The following is an 18,665-nucleotide window of genomic DNA, read 5'->3' on the forward strand; positions in this document are numbered from 1 at the left end:
TTCTAGATTTTATCTAATGTATCAGAATTTATCAATTCTATATTACTGAGTGCTTTTAATATAGATTACATTTTAATTAGTATTTACAATATTCTCAAACAAATGGAAAAATCACACTATTTTAAAACAGCAGAGTATCAGTGAGTTTGCCACCAAGCACTTGCATGTAGCTCTATTTAAAACTTTTGCTTGTTTAAAAAATACTATTATATACTGTTGTGAATAATAACAACTCTACTATGAAGAAAGATCAGAGCCATTGGGGTTTTCATGGAGGATCAAGACTACTACCTAATCAATTATTACTAGCCCTGAAGTTCGTATAGAATCTCTTCAATGGTAGGCACTAAACATTTCATAACAATTATAGGGAATGATAATTGAAGAATATCAACATCTATGCTGTGAGATAACTGAATTAATCTAGTTGACTACTACACAGACTAATGCCCTATATAAGTATTTGACGTAGTACTTACATTCTTACTCCCCATGATTTTAAGTATTTATGTGAATGAATTAGGAAATATTCTATGGAAGTGGGTGATGAAGATGATGGATCCTGTTTGTAGTTTGAGGGTGTTTTTTGTTTTTCCTTTTTACTCAGTAATGATATTGTTATGATAATATTTTGTAAGATTTAGGTGATATGTATGGATAATTAACCTTTAAGACCAAGCAATTTTTTCTGAAGGGCAATTAGAATAATACAAGGGTAAAGAAATATTTAAGAAGTAAATAAGGATGCATGACAATTGAAAATAAGCACTCTGGTCTTATCCACCTCAGGTCATGTCAGATTCTGAGGAGGATGAGCCAGGCCCTTCTGGATACCCTGGGCTAGGAGGATTGCCAGCTGATGCAGAGAGTGAGAGTGAGGGAGAAAGTGACCTGAGTGAACCCAAAGAACCAGTAGAGGGGGCTGATATGACAATGGAATAAATTAGAGTGGATAGTTAGTGGATAGATCCTCGCTATAGGAGAAAAGGTAAGAGGAGTTACAATGTAAAAGGTATTAGCTACAGCCTTAGCCTCTTTGGGGTGTGATATCACTTCCAGGCAGTATAAAAACAAAGGACTTTGGGTAATTGGGTGTGGGTTTTCAATGCTATTCAATGGAAGAGGTTTTAGAATGGGAGTGTGCTTGAAAATGGTTTCGAAACTATAATTTCTGCCTCACTAAAAGTCATTCTCTGCTGGATGACTTTTGCCCTGGATTTCAGTGAGCTGATTCATATTCTTGAATGATAAATGGACTTTGTTATTTAAGGAATACCATTTAGGCCAAGTTTGGCACCTTTCCCAAACCTTGTTAAAGTTTCATTCTGGAGAGAAAAATAATTCCTTTTTTCCTTGCCTTTATCAATAAAGAGTGAGTGGAAGAGTGGAAAATGAGTTCAGAACTACTATTGAAAGATATTTGGCGCGAACGTCACCCATTAAATAATGTAATGTGGTAATGGTATAATAAGATATAGAACAGATGAAAAGAAGGAAATAGTATTTACAAAAAATTATATCAAAAAAGAAGAAATAGAAGATAAGATTTTTGAATTTTTAAGTTCTATAGATTTATCAATACTAACAGAAGAACAACAACAAAAGCTCAATGCACCATTTACAATGGCTGAACTACAACAAATACTTAAAAATCAGAAAAATAACAAAGCTACTGGCCCTGATGCAATACCGGTGGAATTTTATAAATTAAATAGTAACATACTTATTTCGAATATGTTAGAGATTTTTAATAAGATAATTGCAGAAGGCAAAATACCAAAATCCTGGTCAAAAGCTTTAATAACGTTAATACATAAACCAGGAACAGAGAAGGAAAAAATTCAAAACTATAGGCCAATATCCTTACTAAACGTAGATTATAAAATTTTTGTTTCTATATACGCTTTTAGACTTAAAAATATTATGAATGGAATAATCCATGAAGATCAAAATGGATTTTTACCGGGTAGACAAATTAAAAATAATTTGAGGACAATTATAAATACATTGGAATATTATGTACAACACACAGAAAAGCAAATGGCATTAGTATTTTTAGATGCAAAAAAAGCATTTAATAATGTTGATTCACAAAATGAATTTCGGCACCAAATTTTTTAATATAATTGATGCCATATACTCAAATCAAACGGCTAAAATTATATTAAACAACAATCAAACAGAAAAGTTTGAGATACAAAGAGGAATTGCAAAATTGCAGGGTTGCCCTATCTCACCACTGTTATTTATTTTAACATTAGAAACTTTGTTAAGAAAAATAAGAACAAATAATAATATTGAAGGATTAGAGATTAAAAAAGAATCCTATAAAGTCCAGGCATTTGCAGATGATGTTGCTTTTATAATAGAAGATCCCTTAACTTCGATATCAAAATTAGTAAATTTAATAGAAGAATATGGGAGTGTTGCAGGTTTGAAAATTAATAAAAACAAGACGCAATTACTAACAAAAAATATGACGGACTTCCAGATAAAACAATTAGAAAAGCTGACAAAAATGAAGATTACAAAGAAAGTAAAATACAGTAATACCTCGTCTTACGAACTTAATTGGTTCCAGGACGAGGTTCGTAAGGTGAAAAGTTCATAAGATGAAACAATGTTTCCCATAGGAATCAATGGAAAAGCCAATAATGCGTGCAAGCCGATTAGGAAAATCCAAAACATTAAGGCTTTTTTAAAAAAAACCTGCCGGAAGACGAAGCTGAGGCGAACGGAGTGGGGGGAGGGACAGCGAGAGGTGGCAAGAGGTGGCAGTCCCAATGAAGCAAGGCGAAAAGAGCCTCTCTTGATCTCCATGAGTCCCTCCCATTTTTTCCCACCCTGTCCTGCATCTTTCTCCCCTCTTGATCTCCATGGGTCCCTCCCATTTTTTCCCACCGTCCTGCACCTTTCTCCCCTCTTGATCTCCATGGGTTCCTCCCGTTTTTTCCCACCCTGTCCTGCACCTTTCTCCCCTCTTGATCTCCATGGGTTCCTCCCGTTTTCCCCCCACCCTGTTCTGCACCTTTCTCCCCTTTTAACAGCTTGTGAGAAAATGGAAAAGGTTTTTTTTATAAAAAACTGGTCTTACTACACTTGTAGTTTTCCTGTAATAAAGCACATCCATCTAAGATGAGTTGTTCATTTTAGCAAATGTTCTTCTCTTATTTGTTATATGTAAATTTGTTCTATTTGATGAAGTAGTGTGATGCTAATACTCTATTTGGCTAAATACTGTATGTGCTTTCACAAAGGTGTAAACAATAGGGGATTGCAGAATCTTTCAAAACACAGACAGATGAAAATGTCATCTACGAATTAATCTGGACTTGTGAGAGCCAAAAAGTTTGGGTTGTTCCTAAGAATTATATTTCTGTCATTTAATTTCAATACCATATTTACCGTATTTTTCGGTGTATTAGACGCACCCCTTTCCTCCCTCAAATAGGCTGAAAATTAGGGTGTGTCTTATACACTGGATGTAGCTTCCCCCCCCCCCCAGCCTTAACTAGCTGCTAACCCAGCTCTTACCTTGCAGTCTCTTTCATTGTTTCTCTCTGTGAAGAATGTTTTCCATGCCCTAAGTCTTTGCAGGGTTTGTTTCATTACTCTAACTTACTCTGAGTAAGTTTCTTTCTAGCCCTAACCAGGTACTAACGATGTTCCCAGCTCTTACCACTTGCAAGCTCTTTCAATGTTAATCTCTGCCAAGAATGTATTCCAAAACCTGTCTTCGTAGAGTTTTTTTTTTCATTTACTTGCTCCAGATATTTCTTTCTAGCCCTAACCAGGTGTTATTAATGTATCCAAGCTCTTTCATTGTTACTCTCTGCAAAGAAGAATGTTTTCCACGTCCTAAATCTATGCAGGGTTTTTTCCATTGCTCTACTTGCAATGCAAGGAAGCTCTGAGGAAGGTATCGGCTGTGGTGTGAGTTCAGATGGGGAAGGGTAGCTTTCCACCTGGTTCTTTTCTTTTAAAGAGAGAGAGAAAAAAAGGGGATGGGCGAATAACAAGCTTCTCTAGAGAAAGAAATGTGTATCTCCCATCAATTGCAATGTAAAGACAGACAGACAGACAGACAGAAAGACAGACAGACAGACAGACAGACAGACAGACAGACAGACAGACAGACAGACAGACAGAATTACGCTGCAATTGATGGGAGATATACATTTCTTTCTCTAGAGAAGCTGGTTATTTGCCCAACCCCTTTTCTCTCTCTCTCTCTCTTGAAAAGAAAAGAACCTGGTGGAAAGCTAGCCGCCCCCAGCTGAACTCACACTACAGCCGATCCCAGGTGCATAATCTTCATCAGATTTTCCTCAGCTGGGATTGGCTTCCCACTCGTGGCTGCTATGTCTTCAGAGGCTGGAGCTGTCATGCAGTTGCTGAGCGATGCCAGCTCTAAGTCCAGCTAGAGCAGAAGGGGGTATGAATCTGAACTGTGGGGTGGGTGGGTATGGGGGGGGGAGAGAAAGAACCAGGAAGAGAGCCGAGTCTGGCATGACTGATGGAGGAATTCTGGGAGTTGAAGACCACAAGTCTTAAAGCTGCAAGTTGGAAGATCCCCAAGTTAGAGGTTAGGAGTGCAAGGATCTTCAAACCTGGCAAGTTTAAGGCTTGTGGACTTCAACTCCCATTTCTGAGCTAGCAGAACTGGTGGAGGAATTCTGCGAATTGAAGTCCATAAGTCTTGGAGCTGTCAAGCTATCACGGAAAAAAGAATTCTGAACCAAATGGTGTAGTATTATATTGTGTAATAAAATACCAGTGTAGCAGAATACTTTTTATAACCATGTATACTTTTTAAAACCATGTACACTTTTTACAAACTTCAAACCTGGCAGCTTCAAGACTTATATAGAAGGTATAAATATAAAGATATAAATAGAAGGTATTTGAGGTTTCTTTTTTTTAAAAAAGAATTGTACCTAAAAGATATATGCTTATTAAGTTGCACTGAGGGTATATGGTGTCATATGTGTTTTTATTGTGAAGAAAAATGTAAAAAATGTTTATTTTTCACTTTTTAAATCTTTATATCAAAGTTTATGGACTTCAATTCCCAGAATTCTTCCAACAGTCCTGCTAGCTCATCATATTGATTATGAATATGAAATAATATATAATGAATGTATGATTTGATATTTTATTGTAAATGTAAGTAAATATGGAACCTCTAGGGGGTAAGGGTTTTTAGTTATGAGAAAAACAGGGAGTAAGAAAAAAAGGGAATGATGAATAAAGAAAACAAGGATGAAAAAGAAGCACCACAACTTAGATTTAAGAAATTAGACATATAATATCTAGTAGAGAAAGTTAATAATAGCGGTGAATTTAATTGGAAGATAATTTGTGTAATCCAGATGATAAAACTAGGTAAAGGAGGCAGCAAGAGTTAAATACCAAAAGTTACCAAAAGTAAAGATATAAATAGAAGGTATTTGAGGTTTCTTTTTTTTTAAAGAATTGTACCTAAAAGATATATGCTTATTAAGTTGTACTGAGGAAATATGGTGTCATATGTGTTTTTATTGTGAAGAAAAATGTAAAAAATGTTTATTTTTCACTTTTTAAATCTTTATATCAAAGTTTAGAATAATAAAGACTATCTTGCAGTTCAATTAATTGTGAGATGTATAGAAAAAATGTTGAATCGAGGATTATCACATATAATATGTTTCATTACCTGTTTATAAAGTAACTGCTCATTTTCCCGAGCGTAACAGAAGAGAATGTCAGTAAGAATTTTCCTCACATTTTCTTCCTGGAAATACTGCATTTCAGGAAATCTGATTAACCAAAACAAAAAAAACACAACAACCTTAATATAAATGACAAAGCTCAAAATGTTTTAGGATTATAATAGGTTTCAATTGTTAGATTTCTTTCTTTTTTACTCAATGAACCTCCAATGAGTACACTATTCATTCAGAGTGCTTTGCCATCAAACACAAGAACATTTCTGATATATTTTGTAATTGAAAATATAGGTGATTTATTTATTTCATATATTACCACGCTCTATATTATTTCTAGAAGAATAAATTTCTATGAAACTGCAACACAGACTGATGGGAGCCTGTTTACAGTAATATGGAAGAAAGTTTATCAAAAATCAATAGAATGTGCTACAGCAAGAAATATAAAAATCAAAGAATAAAACAGAAAACAAATTGAGAAGATTATTATTCATTTCATTTTGGAAGTTCTGAATGCTAGAAAAGAGTTGAGAACTGAACAGACCCTCCCATTTTTTCCTTAAATTTCAATCATTCTAATCTAGACTAGTGAGAAAATATAATATTAAAATAGAAATTAACAGGATAATTTGTTCAGATGGCAAGAAGCAACCACCTAAGATGCATATACAATATTTTTTTTATTTACTAAATAAATTTTAGTATTTTTTTAAAAAAAAAACAACCCACATTTTCCCTAAACATATCATGCTGTCTGTCAAAGTAAGAGTTCAATATTTTTACAATGGCTCTAAAACTAGCAAAACTATCCTTTTTCAAATTTTAATTCCACAATTATATTTATAGATATTTATATAATCTTAAACATTCTGAACTGTTCCCCTTTAAAAATACCATCTGCGAACATTTTCATGAAAGCATACTCAGATTTTAATTATGCATCTAACAGCATAAATATATCTGAAAACTCAGCTTAAGTATAAGGCATACAATATAAAGTAATAAGGAATGTCAATATTTCCTGGTCACTGTTTTGTTACTTATGTCTATTAATTTTATAAATAAAAAAATCAATCATACCAACTTGCATTTTAAAATCCATAGGAACTATTTTCTTATCCCTAATTTCAGTATAGAACTATGGTATAATCATAACAGAAAGATACTGTACTAGATAAATAGTAATTGAGCTTAATTCGAATTACTTAATGCAATCACAGTTCTCTCTCTGACAAAATATTTTCCGGATCTGATTTCTAGCTTTGATAAGTTCCTTAACCGGAATGACCCTGGGCTACGGAGATGAAAGAACGTTCACAATGATAATAAGGAATACTTAAAGAAGGAGTCTTTGGCAGTAGGAAAACTATCTACAAAAATAGCAATGCTAAATTCCTCTACATGAATGACATTTCTCACTAATTACTCATTACTTTTTATTGATTAAGTGTTAGGAATTATAGAAAATCATCTGTTCAGTCTTGCATTATAAACATAATCTAATCACAAGATCTGTGAGTTACTCTCATTCTTTTTTTATTTCTCATAGAAACTCTTTTAAAAATACAGTGGTACCTTAAGATACGAACTTAATTGGTGCCGGGGGGAGGTTCGTAAGACGAAAGGTTCGTAAGACGAAACATTGTTTCCCATAGGAAACAATGTAAAGTCAATTAATCCGTGCAACCAAAACCCCCCCCCGCAAAAAACGGCTTTCCGCGACTGCTGGGAAGCGGCGCGGCTGTTTTAAAAGGTGACAGCCGGCCTGGGGGGCTTCCCAGCACAGGGTTCGGGGGTGCTGGGAAGCCCCCCAGGCCGGCTGTCACCTTTTAAAACAGCCGCGCCGCTTCCCAGCTGTCTCCTGAAGCCGAACGCGGAAGTTCGGCTTTGGTGTTTGGCGTTCGGAGACAGCTGGGAACCCAGCGGTCTCCCGAACGCCGAAACCGGAAGGGGCAAGGTGGGGGGGGAGAACGGGAGGCTCAGCATTCCGTCAGTCACAGCGCTGGCTGTCAACTTTTCTTTTTAGCACTGGGGAGGCAAGTCAGCTCCTGCCCAGTTTTAAAAAGAAAAGTTGACAGCCAGCGCTGCGGCTGACGGAATGCTGAGCTTCCCGTTCTCTCTCCGCCCCCTCGCCCCTTCGCCCCCCTGTGTTCCTAGGAGAAGTGCTGGTGAGGAGCAGAAGGTCTGTCTTGCCTCAATCCCCAGCACTTCTCCTAGGAACACAGGGAGGCGAAGGGGCGAGGGGGGGGGAGAGAGAACGGGAGGCTCAGGAAGGGAGCTCGGGAAGGAGCCCACGGTCAGTCGGCTGCGGGCGGGAGGAAGGCGATTGTTCCGCTGCCGCCAGCATGGCCTGGCTGGCAGCAGAAGATGTAACGGAGCCCACGGGGGATTCGCCTTCCTCCCACCCGCAGCCGACTGATCGTGGGCTCCTTCGCAACCTCGGAGAGCTTCCAGGGCATGAAAGCTCACGAAAACCAGGAAGCTCTCCGAGGTTGCGAAGGAGCCCACGATCAGTCGGCTGCGGGCGGGAGGAAAGCGAATGCCACGGGGCTGGGCTCGGCTCCCCCCTCGGCTCCCCCCCTTACAAGCCCCGCCGCGGAAGGCTCCATTCTGTTCCCTGAATGGAGACCGCCGGCCGCTCAATCGGGCCGGCAGGGAACAGAATGGAGCCTTCCGCGGCGGGGCTGGTAAGGGGGGGAGCCGAGGGGGGAGCCGAGCCCAGCCCCGTGGCATTTGCTTTCCTCCTGCCCGCAGTTGACTGATCGTGGGCTCCTTCGCAACCTCGGAGAGCTTCCTGGTTTTCATGAGCTTTCATGCCCTGGAAGCTCTCCGAGGTTGCGAAGGAGCCCACGATCAGTCTCGGCTGCGGGCGGGAGGAAAGCGAATGTCACGGGGCTGGGCTCGGCTCCCCCCCTTACCAGCCCTGCCGCGGAAGGCTCCATTCTGTTCCCTGCCGGCCCGATTGAGCGGCCGGCGGTCTCCATTCAGGGAACAGAATGGAGCCTTCTGCGGCGGGGCTGGTAAGGCAGGGAGCCGAGGGGGGAGCCGAGCCCAGCCCCTTGGCATTTGCTTTCCTCCCGCCCGCAGTTGACTGATCGTGGGCTCCTTCGCAACCTCGGAGAGCTTCCTGGTTTTCGTGAGCTTTCATGCCCTGGAAGCTCTCCAAGGTTGCGAAGGAGCCCACGATCAGTCAACTGCGGGCGGGAGGAAAGCGAATGTCACGGGGCTGGGCTCGGCTCCCCCCCTTACCAGCCCTGCCGCGGAGGGCTCCATTCTGTTCCCTGCCGGCCCGATTGAGCGGCCGGCGGTCTCCATTCAGGGAACAGGATGGAACCTTCCGCGGCGGGGCTGGTAAGGGGGGGAGCCGAGGGGGGAGCCGAGCCCAGCCCCATGGCATTCGCTTTCCTCCCACCCGCAGTTGACTGATCGTGGGCTCCTTCGCAACCTCGGAGAGCTTCCTGGTTTTCGTGAGCTTTCATGCCCTGGAAGCTCTCCGAGGTTGCGAAGGAGCCCACGATCAGTTTCGGCTGCGGGCGGGAGGAAAGCGAATGTCACGGGGCTGGGCTCGGCTTCCCCCCTTACCAGCCCCGCCGCGGAAGGCTCCATTCTGTTCCCTGCCGGCCCGATTGAGCGGCCGGCGGTCTCCATTCAGGGAACAGAATGGAGCCTTCCGCGGCGGGGCTGGTAAGGGGGGGAGCCGAGGGGGGAGCCGAGCCCAGCCCCGTGGCATTCGCTTTCCTCCCGCCAGCCCCTCAAGTTGGATGCACCCTCGCTGGCCCGCTCGGCCGCACCTCCTCGCCCGCCGCCCGCCCAGGATGCAGACCTGCTGCCTCGCCCCACGCCCGCCGATCCTGCGCCTCCTGCTTTCCCCCCCCCCAGCCAAAAATACAAAGGCTGTCAGCCGCCGCCCGTGGAGCAATGGGAAGCTGAAGCCGGCGGCGGTTTCAGACTCCCTTTGCTCCAGGCTGCTCTGCCCTGCCTGTCAGACCGTCTTTGTGTTTTTCGCTGGGGGGAGGAGAGCAGGAGGACCTTCCTGACTCCCTCCCCCAGCGCCGGACCTCCTGCCCTCTCTCCCAGACAAAACCCCAAAGTGGCCTCCCGAACCCGGAAAGAAGCCCCGCCACCGGCTGTCACCTTTTAAAACAGCCGGGCGGCTTTCCAGCAGCCTCCGAACGCTGAACCCGGAAGTTCGGGTTTGGCGTTCGTAACATGAAAAAAGTTCATAGGAAGAGGCAAATTTTTTCTGAACCCCGGGTTCGTATCACGAGTTGTTCGTAAGACGAGGGGTTCGTATCTTGAGGTACCACTGTACATATAATTATATTTTAATGTAACATATAATCAGTGAAGGGCTACCAAAACGTTACTTCCACACTGTGGGTGTGGCTTATTTTGTGGGTGTGTCTTGATGGTCATGTGACCTGGTAGGAGTGGCTTATCAGACATGTGACCAGGAGAAAGTGGCTTGACAATCAACAACATCATCATCACCATCTTCATCATTTATTTATTTATTAGATTTGTATGCTGCCCTTCTACGAAGACTCGGGGCGGCTCACAAGATACAATATGAACAATGCAACAACAAATCTAACTAATTAAAAAATTACAAACTAAAATCCCAATATATTAAAATCAGTCAGCCAATTCATTCACAACCACTCATCATGTTTAGTAAAGGGGGTGGGGTTGATCTAATTGCTCCATGCCTGGCGACATAAATGAGTCTTAAGACTCTTGCGAAAGGCGAGGAGGGTGGGGGCAGTGCGAATCTCTGGAGGGAGCTGATTCCAGAGGGCCAAGGCCGTCACAGATAAGGCTCTTCCCCTAGGCCCCACTAAATGACACTGTCTGGCTGAGGGGTCCCGGCTTCTTCCAAGGACAGCTAGAGCTAGAGGAGAAGACTGGACTATAGTTATTAAGTACAGCTGGGTCGAGAGAAGCCTTCTTGAGGAGGGGGCACAGAAGTGCCTCATGCGACATGACCAAGGATTTTCCAACAACTTCAAAACAATGTCCATATCAATGGACTCAAAACAGGCAGGTCATTGAATTCACCCACATCCTAGAAGTGATCAGCTATAGAACAGTGAAATGACAGAAACATCTCACTTAGAATTTTGAAAACATATTTTAAGCATTGTTGTAAAGGTGCCTTCATAATCATGAATAATAGCCACTCACAAAATAAACACGTACTCAAAGGCAACAAACTAAAGTGTTCCTTGCTACTTTCACAGCCACAAAGTTTGCTGATGACACTAAATTGTTCCAGGTAGTGAAAAGTGAAACTGATTGTTGGGAGCTCCAGAGGATCTTTCGAAATTGAGTGGGCAACAAAGTGGCAAATGCATTTTAACCTAAACAAGTGCAAAGTTATGCACATCAGGGCAAAGAACCCCTTTTTTATCTACCAACTAATGGGGATCAAACTTTCTGAGACAACCCAAGAAAGGGATCTTGGGGTTTTGGTGGACAGCAGCAGTAAAAAAGCAAATTCCATGCTTGGCATGATTAGGAAGGGAATTGAAAATAAGTCGGTAATTGTTGTACAGTGATTCCCCGGTTATTGCGTTCCCGACCATTGCGAACAGGCTAATTTGCGATTTTTCAACCCGGAAGTCAAAACACCATCTGCGTATGCGTGCCCGTTTTTCTATGGGCACGCATGCGTAGATGGCGCCGGGCAGATCAGCTGCTGGGCGGCTTCCCTGGGTCTTCCCCCTCTTGCTGGCGGGAGGGCGAAGCCCCCCCAGCACCCGCTCGCCCGCCGTTTGCCCGGCCACCCGCCGTTCACCGCTCGCCCGCCCTTCGCCCGGCCACCCGCCCTTCGCCGCTCGCCCGCCCTTCGCCCTTCACCCGGGAAGTCTGCCAGGAGTCAGCGGAGAAGCCGCGCGCCTGTTTTAAAACGACGTTTTAAAACACGCGCGCCGCTTCGCAGCTGTCTCCTGAAGCCGAACGCTAACTTCCGCGTTCGGCTTCAGGAGACAGCTGCGAAGCGGCGCGCGTGTTTTAAAACGTCGCAGCCGGCCTGGGGGGCTCGGGGGCAAGCCCCCGAGCCCCCCAGGCCGGCTGCGACGTTTTAAAACACGTGCGCCGCTTCTCCGCTGACTCCTGGCGAACTTCCCCGCTTTAGGAGTCAGCGGAGAAGCGGCGCACCTGTTTTAAAATGATCGGAGCCGGCCTGGGGGGGCTTTCCAGCAACCCCCAGGCCGGCTCCGATCGTTTTAAAACAGGTGCGCCGCTTCTCCGCTGACTCCTAAAGCGGGGAAGTTCGCCAGGAGTCAGTGGAGAAGTCTCGCTGCTGCGACGGAAGTAAAAACACCATCTGCACATGCGCAGATGGTGTTTTTACTTCCGCAGCGCTACTTCGCGAAAACCCGCTCATTGCGGGGGGTCCTGGAACGGAACCCTCGCAATGATCGAGGGATCACTGTATTGCCTCTGTACAAATGGATGGTGAGAACACACTTGGAGTACTGTGTACAGTTCTGGTGACCGCACCTCAAGAAGGATATAATGGAACTGGAAAAGGTGCAAAAAAGGGCAACAAGAATGATCAAGGGAATGGAGCATCTCCCTTATGAAACCAGGTTGCAACGCCTTGGTCTCTTCAGCCTTGAAAGACGGCGTTTAAGGGGTGACTTGATCGAAGTGTATAAAATCATGCATAGGATAGAAAAGGTGGATAGAGAAAAATTATTTTTGTCTATCACACAATACTAGGACAAGGGGGCACTCCCTAAAGCTCATAGGTAAGAAATTGAGGACAAATCAAGGGAAATATTTCTTCACCTAGAGGGCAATCCCTAAAGCTCATAGGTAAGAAAGTGAGGACAAATCAAGGGAAATCTTTCTTCACCCAGAGGGTTGTTGGTTTATGGAATTCACTTCCAGAAGAGGTCATGACAACTGTCAGCCTGGATACCTTCCATGCAGGATTGGACAGATTCATGGATGCCAAGTGTATCGGTGGTTATTGAAACGGATGTCCATGTACCGCCTCTATGTTGCTTGAGGAAGGCAGGATTCCCTTGAGTACCATTTGTTGGTGGTCAGGGTAAAGGGAGGGTCTTGACTTCTCTTTCTGCTCAAGATCCCCATGAAGAATTGGTGGGCCACTGTGTGACGCAGAATGCTGGACTTGATGGGGTTTGGCCTGATTCAGCATGGCTCTTCTTATGGTCTTATGTTCTAAGTGAACATTCCAAACTACTCAATTCCACATAAGAGTCTTAACCCTCCTTCCTGCAGACTACCCAAAAAAAGAAAGGTTTCTGGCAAAACATTAGGTTTCAAGCATTATTCATTTTATTTTCTAGAGTAGGGGTCCCCAAACTTGGCAACTTTAAGACTTGTGAATTTCAACTCCCAGAATTCTCCAGCCAGCTATGAAGAACTCTGTTCTAGAGAATACTATAGCCATTCGGAAAGGAAGCGGAGGTAGAAACCCAGAACACATAGAATTAATTCTTATCTTATCAGATCTTATCTCCTTATACTTTTTCTAGACACTTTTGTTTGTAGCAGAATCGCCGGCTTTGGGTTTTTTTAAATGCTTTCAGGAAGAACTCAGAGGATGCCCAAAAAGATGCCACCCATTTTCCTTTAACATCTTTCGGTGCAAACTAGGTGCTCTGGGGTGGAGCTCCATTTTCGCTACCCCACTGTGTTCTTCTCCATCCGGGCAGTAGCCCACCCCTGAATATAGTACTGATTTATAATAAAACTATTTACATGAAAAGGTAAATTAGAAAATAAAAAAAATATTTGGCTATGCAGGATAGGCAATCTGGTGCTCTGAGCAACAATATATCTGTGGGTCTCTCCCAGGATCCCTGCCTCATCCGATTTTATTTTTTAGGTTTTTTCAAAACACAGCTAGTGACTATGCTGCATTAAGATGTCAACTTATATAATAAACTGTACAAACTCATATAAAATAAAGATGTCTGACAAAAACACCTGTCATAAACTAAGGTAGTAAAGAAAAAAATAGAAAGCTGCAGGGGATTTGACAAAAGATCACTACTGTATATATTGGGAATTGGACATTTTATAACTGTCTGTACCCCTTATCCTTCAGGGGAGCCATTTTAGAGCTTCTGATGATATATATTGTTTTTCAAAGAAACGTTAAAAATCCCACTAATCAAAAAAGATTGTATGCAACTGATCTTCTTTTTGTTTCACTGAAACCAGGTATTTAAGTTATGAGTAAATTATGCTATTCTTTCAGATAAGGAAGAAAAGCATACAGATTTTAGAGCTACAATATGACCTATAAGCCAAACTTTTCTTCAAACCCTTATAAGTGTTGAATGACAGTTCTAGCTGTCCATATCTAAGTCCCAAACTGGGAAATGTATTGCATAGAAATGAAATGTTATAAAATGTTTAATAATGATGCTTACGTTCGTTTTACATCTTGTTCAATCATGCTTCGAAGTTCTTTATCCTGAAAAAATTTGTTCCAAAGACTCTGCAAAAGGATAAATTATTATTTGAAAGACGGTCAATACATCAGGGACAAAAAAAACCCTCCAAAAATGAACTGGCAGTTGCAAAACTACCACTAAACTACTGCAATTGATAGGTGTTGTACGAAGGGCATACAATATCTATCAGTATGTAGTTGCTAGGAGATGAAAAATAAAACAAACACCTGAGGGCACATATCAATAAAATAAGCCATCCTATTTTGCACAAAGAAGTCATTTTTTTCCTATATAAGCCCTGTTTTTTAGAACCCAGACAAAACATCCTCTTCAATCAGAACCTCAGTTATGTCTGTCATGATGCTCACATTAAGCCATCAATGTTCTTCTAAAAATCAAACATTAAAAATCCTGAATTATATGATATTGAAAAATTGCAAACATTCTACTGCTGTCTGATAGAAAGAATGAATATCTCAAAAGAATCACCTTTGGATTTTAGCTAATAAACTGGATAAGCTGCCTACTATTGTTACAATTTTAAAGTATTCTGCACATGGAGTATATATGTATGTATAGATGTACATACATACTGCATTCATATATGTATATCTATATATTTATGCAGACATATATGTGCTTTTTGTCTAATTTTCCCTTCCAGTTGCTGATACTGTTGCACAATTGTTTTGTCCAGGGATAAAACAGCATGACTGTTTTATTCAGGAATGTTGATCTGTAACTTTAGCTATAAAATTTTTCATTTTAATATTTCTGATTTTGGTTTTTTGGTTTTATGACAGTTGTAATGTGTAACTTATTCTGATTTTAAAATGATGCTTAGTCGGACTATGCAATAGTTTTAAAACACTTCAACAATTATTGCCAAAGTCGGAAGTGTTTACTCATCATCAAGTTATTTCTCCCTTTTTCATAGTACTCTTTCTTTCTATCTTACATCAGTATGAGCAAAAATCAAACTTTCTGAAAAACACTATGACTTTAAACTGGCCAGAATCACACTTAACATCACTGTGTAAACATGGTTTCTGTTCTTCAATGCAGAAATCATGTTATACTACAGAATCTCCAGCTAGATCTACATCACAACAGAAAATTGAAGGACAAGTTTTATTATGCAGAGAATATAGTAGTTTAAATGATGCCTAACCCAAAAAGAACTACAACAAAAGCTTGAATATAATTTTATGAAGTCTGTACAACTTTCTGGGTTTTTAAAATTTGCCTTCAGTTACAGGAAACACTGCTTAATATTATTCCTTTTATTTCATTGGTTATTTAAAAAGACAACATATATTTCATTGGTAAGAATGGAAAACTTGGTGGTTAAGTTAGTCTGTTCCAAAATTAAGCAAACAGTTTTATTTGCTGAAAAATAACAAAAAGGTTAAAAAGTCATTGACTTTTTAACAACATCATGGTTACATGTCATTTTTATAGTAATAAATTGCTCTCTAGGCAATCAATTCTGAAGCTGACATTGTGAAGGGACACAATCATGTGACATCATTGTTTACAATCATGATGCTTAGCAATCAAAATTCCTATCCCAATTATCATTAAGCATCATGATTGTAAACAATGATGTCACATGATTGTGTCCCTTCACAATGTCAGCTTCAGAATTTTTGTTTAGTGAAACTCATAGTGTTATTAAGTAAACATCATGGAATCACCATTGTGACCTCTTTCCAACTTTCCAAATTGACTTTTGCTTATTGGAAGCTAGCAGTGAAGGTTGAAAACGACAATCATGTGACTCAAAAATGCAATGTTGCAATTGTGAGCTTCGCTGCCTTGGGCATGTTGTGAGAATGGATGATGGGTGGATTCCGAAAGATCTCCCTTATGGTGAATTAGTGCAGGGAAAGTACTTCAGAGGGAGACCACAGTTGCGATATAAGGATATCTGTAAGAGGGATTTAAAGGCTTTGGGAATGGATATTAACAGCTGGGAAACCTTTACCTCTGATGGTTCAGCTTGAAGGCTAAAAATGCAGTATGGCCTTCTCCATTTCAAGGAGACACTTGTTCGGCAGGCTGAGGTAAAGAGGCAGTCCCAGAACCAGCAAAATCTGGGAGCCAAGCAGGGAACAGTATGGTTCTGCGCTCAGTGTGGAAGGGATTGCTACTCTCGGACTGGCCTTTTTAGCCACATTAGATGCTGTTCTAGGAACTCTTTCAAGAGCAGGATACAATAGTCTTTCAAGACTGAAGGTTGCCATATAACTGTGAGCTGGGCAATAAGTGTACAGATAATAATCACATGACTAAAGGATGCTGATCATAAATATGAGGACCTGTCATAATTATCACTCATTCCAAAGCTACAATGAGTGATAACATTCATCACTCATTTTAAATTTTAACTGTGCAACCTTTATTCCTTGGGTGACCTTGCTGGACTTACATTATCTTGATAAACTTCTTGGGATTCTTGGCCTATACATTTTAGAAACATTCACCAGAATGATGAGGTAGTATAAGTTTTTGGCATGGGGGAGTCAGGTGTGTGTTGATGGTACATTATCCAACAAAAATAGTTCTTAGTGTTTTATTACTTTTAATAGACTTGCAATATACCTAGAGAACCTTACTATGCAATAGCTTAAATGTTTAACATATAAACTTTTAGATCACATTTTAAAAATGATTTTTATGTAGTCAAAAAATACAAGTGCAACTTGGTTACCCCTTCATCCTGTGAAAGTGGATTGTTGATAATTAAGTCTTGCTGTCCAGCTTTCCGGGGGTTTGTAATATGCTGTAAATAGGAAAAAGGCATTAATGTAGTAGCACTTAAGGCATAAGGAAAATATGAACTCAAAAATAAATAAATTTCTTTTAAGCTTTACTTACAACCTCTTTTACATTATTATATAATGCTCTTGACTTTATTGTTTTTGTAATCCAATGATTTCTATCAGAAGGTAGAATATTCAAAAATAGCTGAAAGGAAACAAAATGTGAATCAGAAAAATAAACATCATTTTTAACTTTAATATTTTCTAAATATTTTATTTTTTCATATAAGATCATTAAAACAAATTGCCTATAATGACTGAAAACATTATTTTATGTCAATCATTTTTGTGATTAATGGGGAAAAGAATTAAATAATAACAATTGAAAATAAGCTGCTTTAATATGTTTATCTGATAGTCAAAGCATATAAAATATCTAAGTAGTCTTACCATATATGGTTCCTTTTCTTTTATAATTTATGTGGTAATTCTAAAGATAGAATTTAAAGTTTAAAAGCCCTTAAAATAGGGTCCTTACCTTTTCCAAAAAAACATAATTACTTTATGCTTCGATGCAATTATTGATTTCAAAATATATACTGTATTTTTCAGAGTATAAGACACACTTTTTTCTTCCCCAAAAGAGGCTGAATATTCAGGTGCATCTTATACTCTGAATGCAGCTTTTTTCAAAGCTTTTTCTCCCGAGCCCTAACTACGTGCTAACGACCTTCCCAGTTTTTATCTTGCAAGCTCTTTCATTGTTACTGTCTGTGAAGAATGTTTTCCAAGCTCTAAGTCTTTGCAGAGTTTTTTCATTACTCTAACTTGCTCCAAGTAAGTTTCTTTCCAGCCCTAACCAGGTGCTAATGATGTTCCCAGCTCTTACAGCTTGCAAGCTCTTTCATTGTTACTCTCTGCTAAGAATGTTTTCCAAGTCCTGTCTTTGCAGTATTATTTTCATTGCTATAATTTGCTCCAAATGTTTCTTTCCAGCCCTAACCAGGTGCTAATGATGTTCCCAGCTCTTACCCGCTTGCAAGCTTTTTCACTGTTACTCTCTGCGAATAATGATTTCCAAACGCCCTAACCGGGGGATAAAATAATGTGCTGAAACTGACCAGACTAAGGATGCTACCCAGATGACTATCTGGTAAGCAGATTCTTTTCCCTATTTTCCTGCCCAAAAACTAAGGTGCGTCTTATATTCTGGTGCATCTTATACTCCGAAAAATATGGTAAATTAAAATACTGGTTTATATAACTTAAATGAAATAATGTATTGTAATATAACACAATACAACATAATTAAAAAAATTTAAAAGGTCTAATGAAAATAGAAAAATTTTAAAACTTTGGACTTACCGTATTTTTCGGTGTATAAGACGCACCTTTTTACCTCAAAAAGGCATGTCAAAAAACCAGGTGCGTCTTATACACCGGATGTGGGGAGGATCAGCAGCTGTGGGGGCTATCTCCAAGGCTGACTGTCAGTTGTCGGCTGGAGGCCGGCGGCTCAGCCCCGGGGATGAGAGGGGCATGTGGCACCAGCTTCAGAGAAGCAGGCAGGTGTCCCCGTAATGAATCCAGCTGGCAGAGGAGCCCGTGAGGTGGCTTCGATCATTCGGCAGGACGGGGCTCAGCTCCATCAGCCTCCACCCCAATATCCTGCCTTCGGGGGCACCTTTGGGAGGGTGCAGAGACCGGCAAAGGCGCTCCGAGCAAAGCTGCCTCAGCTCGGGAATTCCAGAACT

General features: G+C 41.0%; 1 protein-coding gene across 4 annotated transcripts in view; it reads right to left on the minus strand.

Annotated features, from left to right (window-relative positions):
* The window catches only part of TBC1D5 (TBC1 domain family member 5), a 584,043-nt gene that overhangs the window by 179,761 nt on the left and 385,617 nt on the right, over window positions 1-18,665 (minus strand). For all 4 annotated transcript variants that reach the window (XM_070727730.1, XM_070727732.1, XM_070727729.1 and 1 more), the window contains 4 exons: window positions 17,027-17,116; window positions 16,860-16,931; window positions 14,123-14,190; window positions 5,696-5,798 (listed from right to left, as the gene is read on the minus strand). In XM_070727730.1, coding sequence (XP_070583831.1) covers window positions 5,696-5,798; window positions 14,123-14,190; window positions 16,860-16,931; window positions 17,027-17,116 — 333 coding nt within the window. The remainder of the gene's footprint in view (window positions 1-5,695; window positions 5,799-14,122; window positions 14,191-16,859; window positions 16,932-17,026; window positions 17,117-18,665) is intronic.

This window comes from Erythrolamprus reginae, chromosome Z (genome assembly GCF_031021105.1).
Source record: "Erythrolamprus reginae isolate rEryReg1 chromosome Z, rEryReg1.hap1, whole genome shotgun sequence".
In the NCBI taxonomy this organism is placed as follows: Eukaryota; Metazoa; Chordata; class Lepidosauria; order Squamata; family Dipsadidae; genus Erythrolamprus; species Erythrolamprus reginae.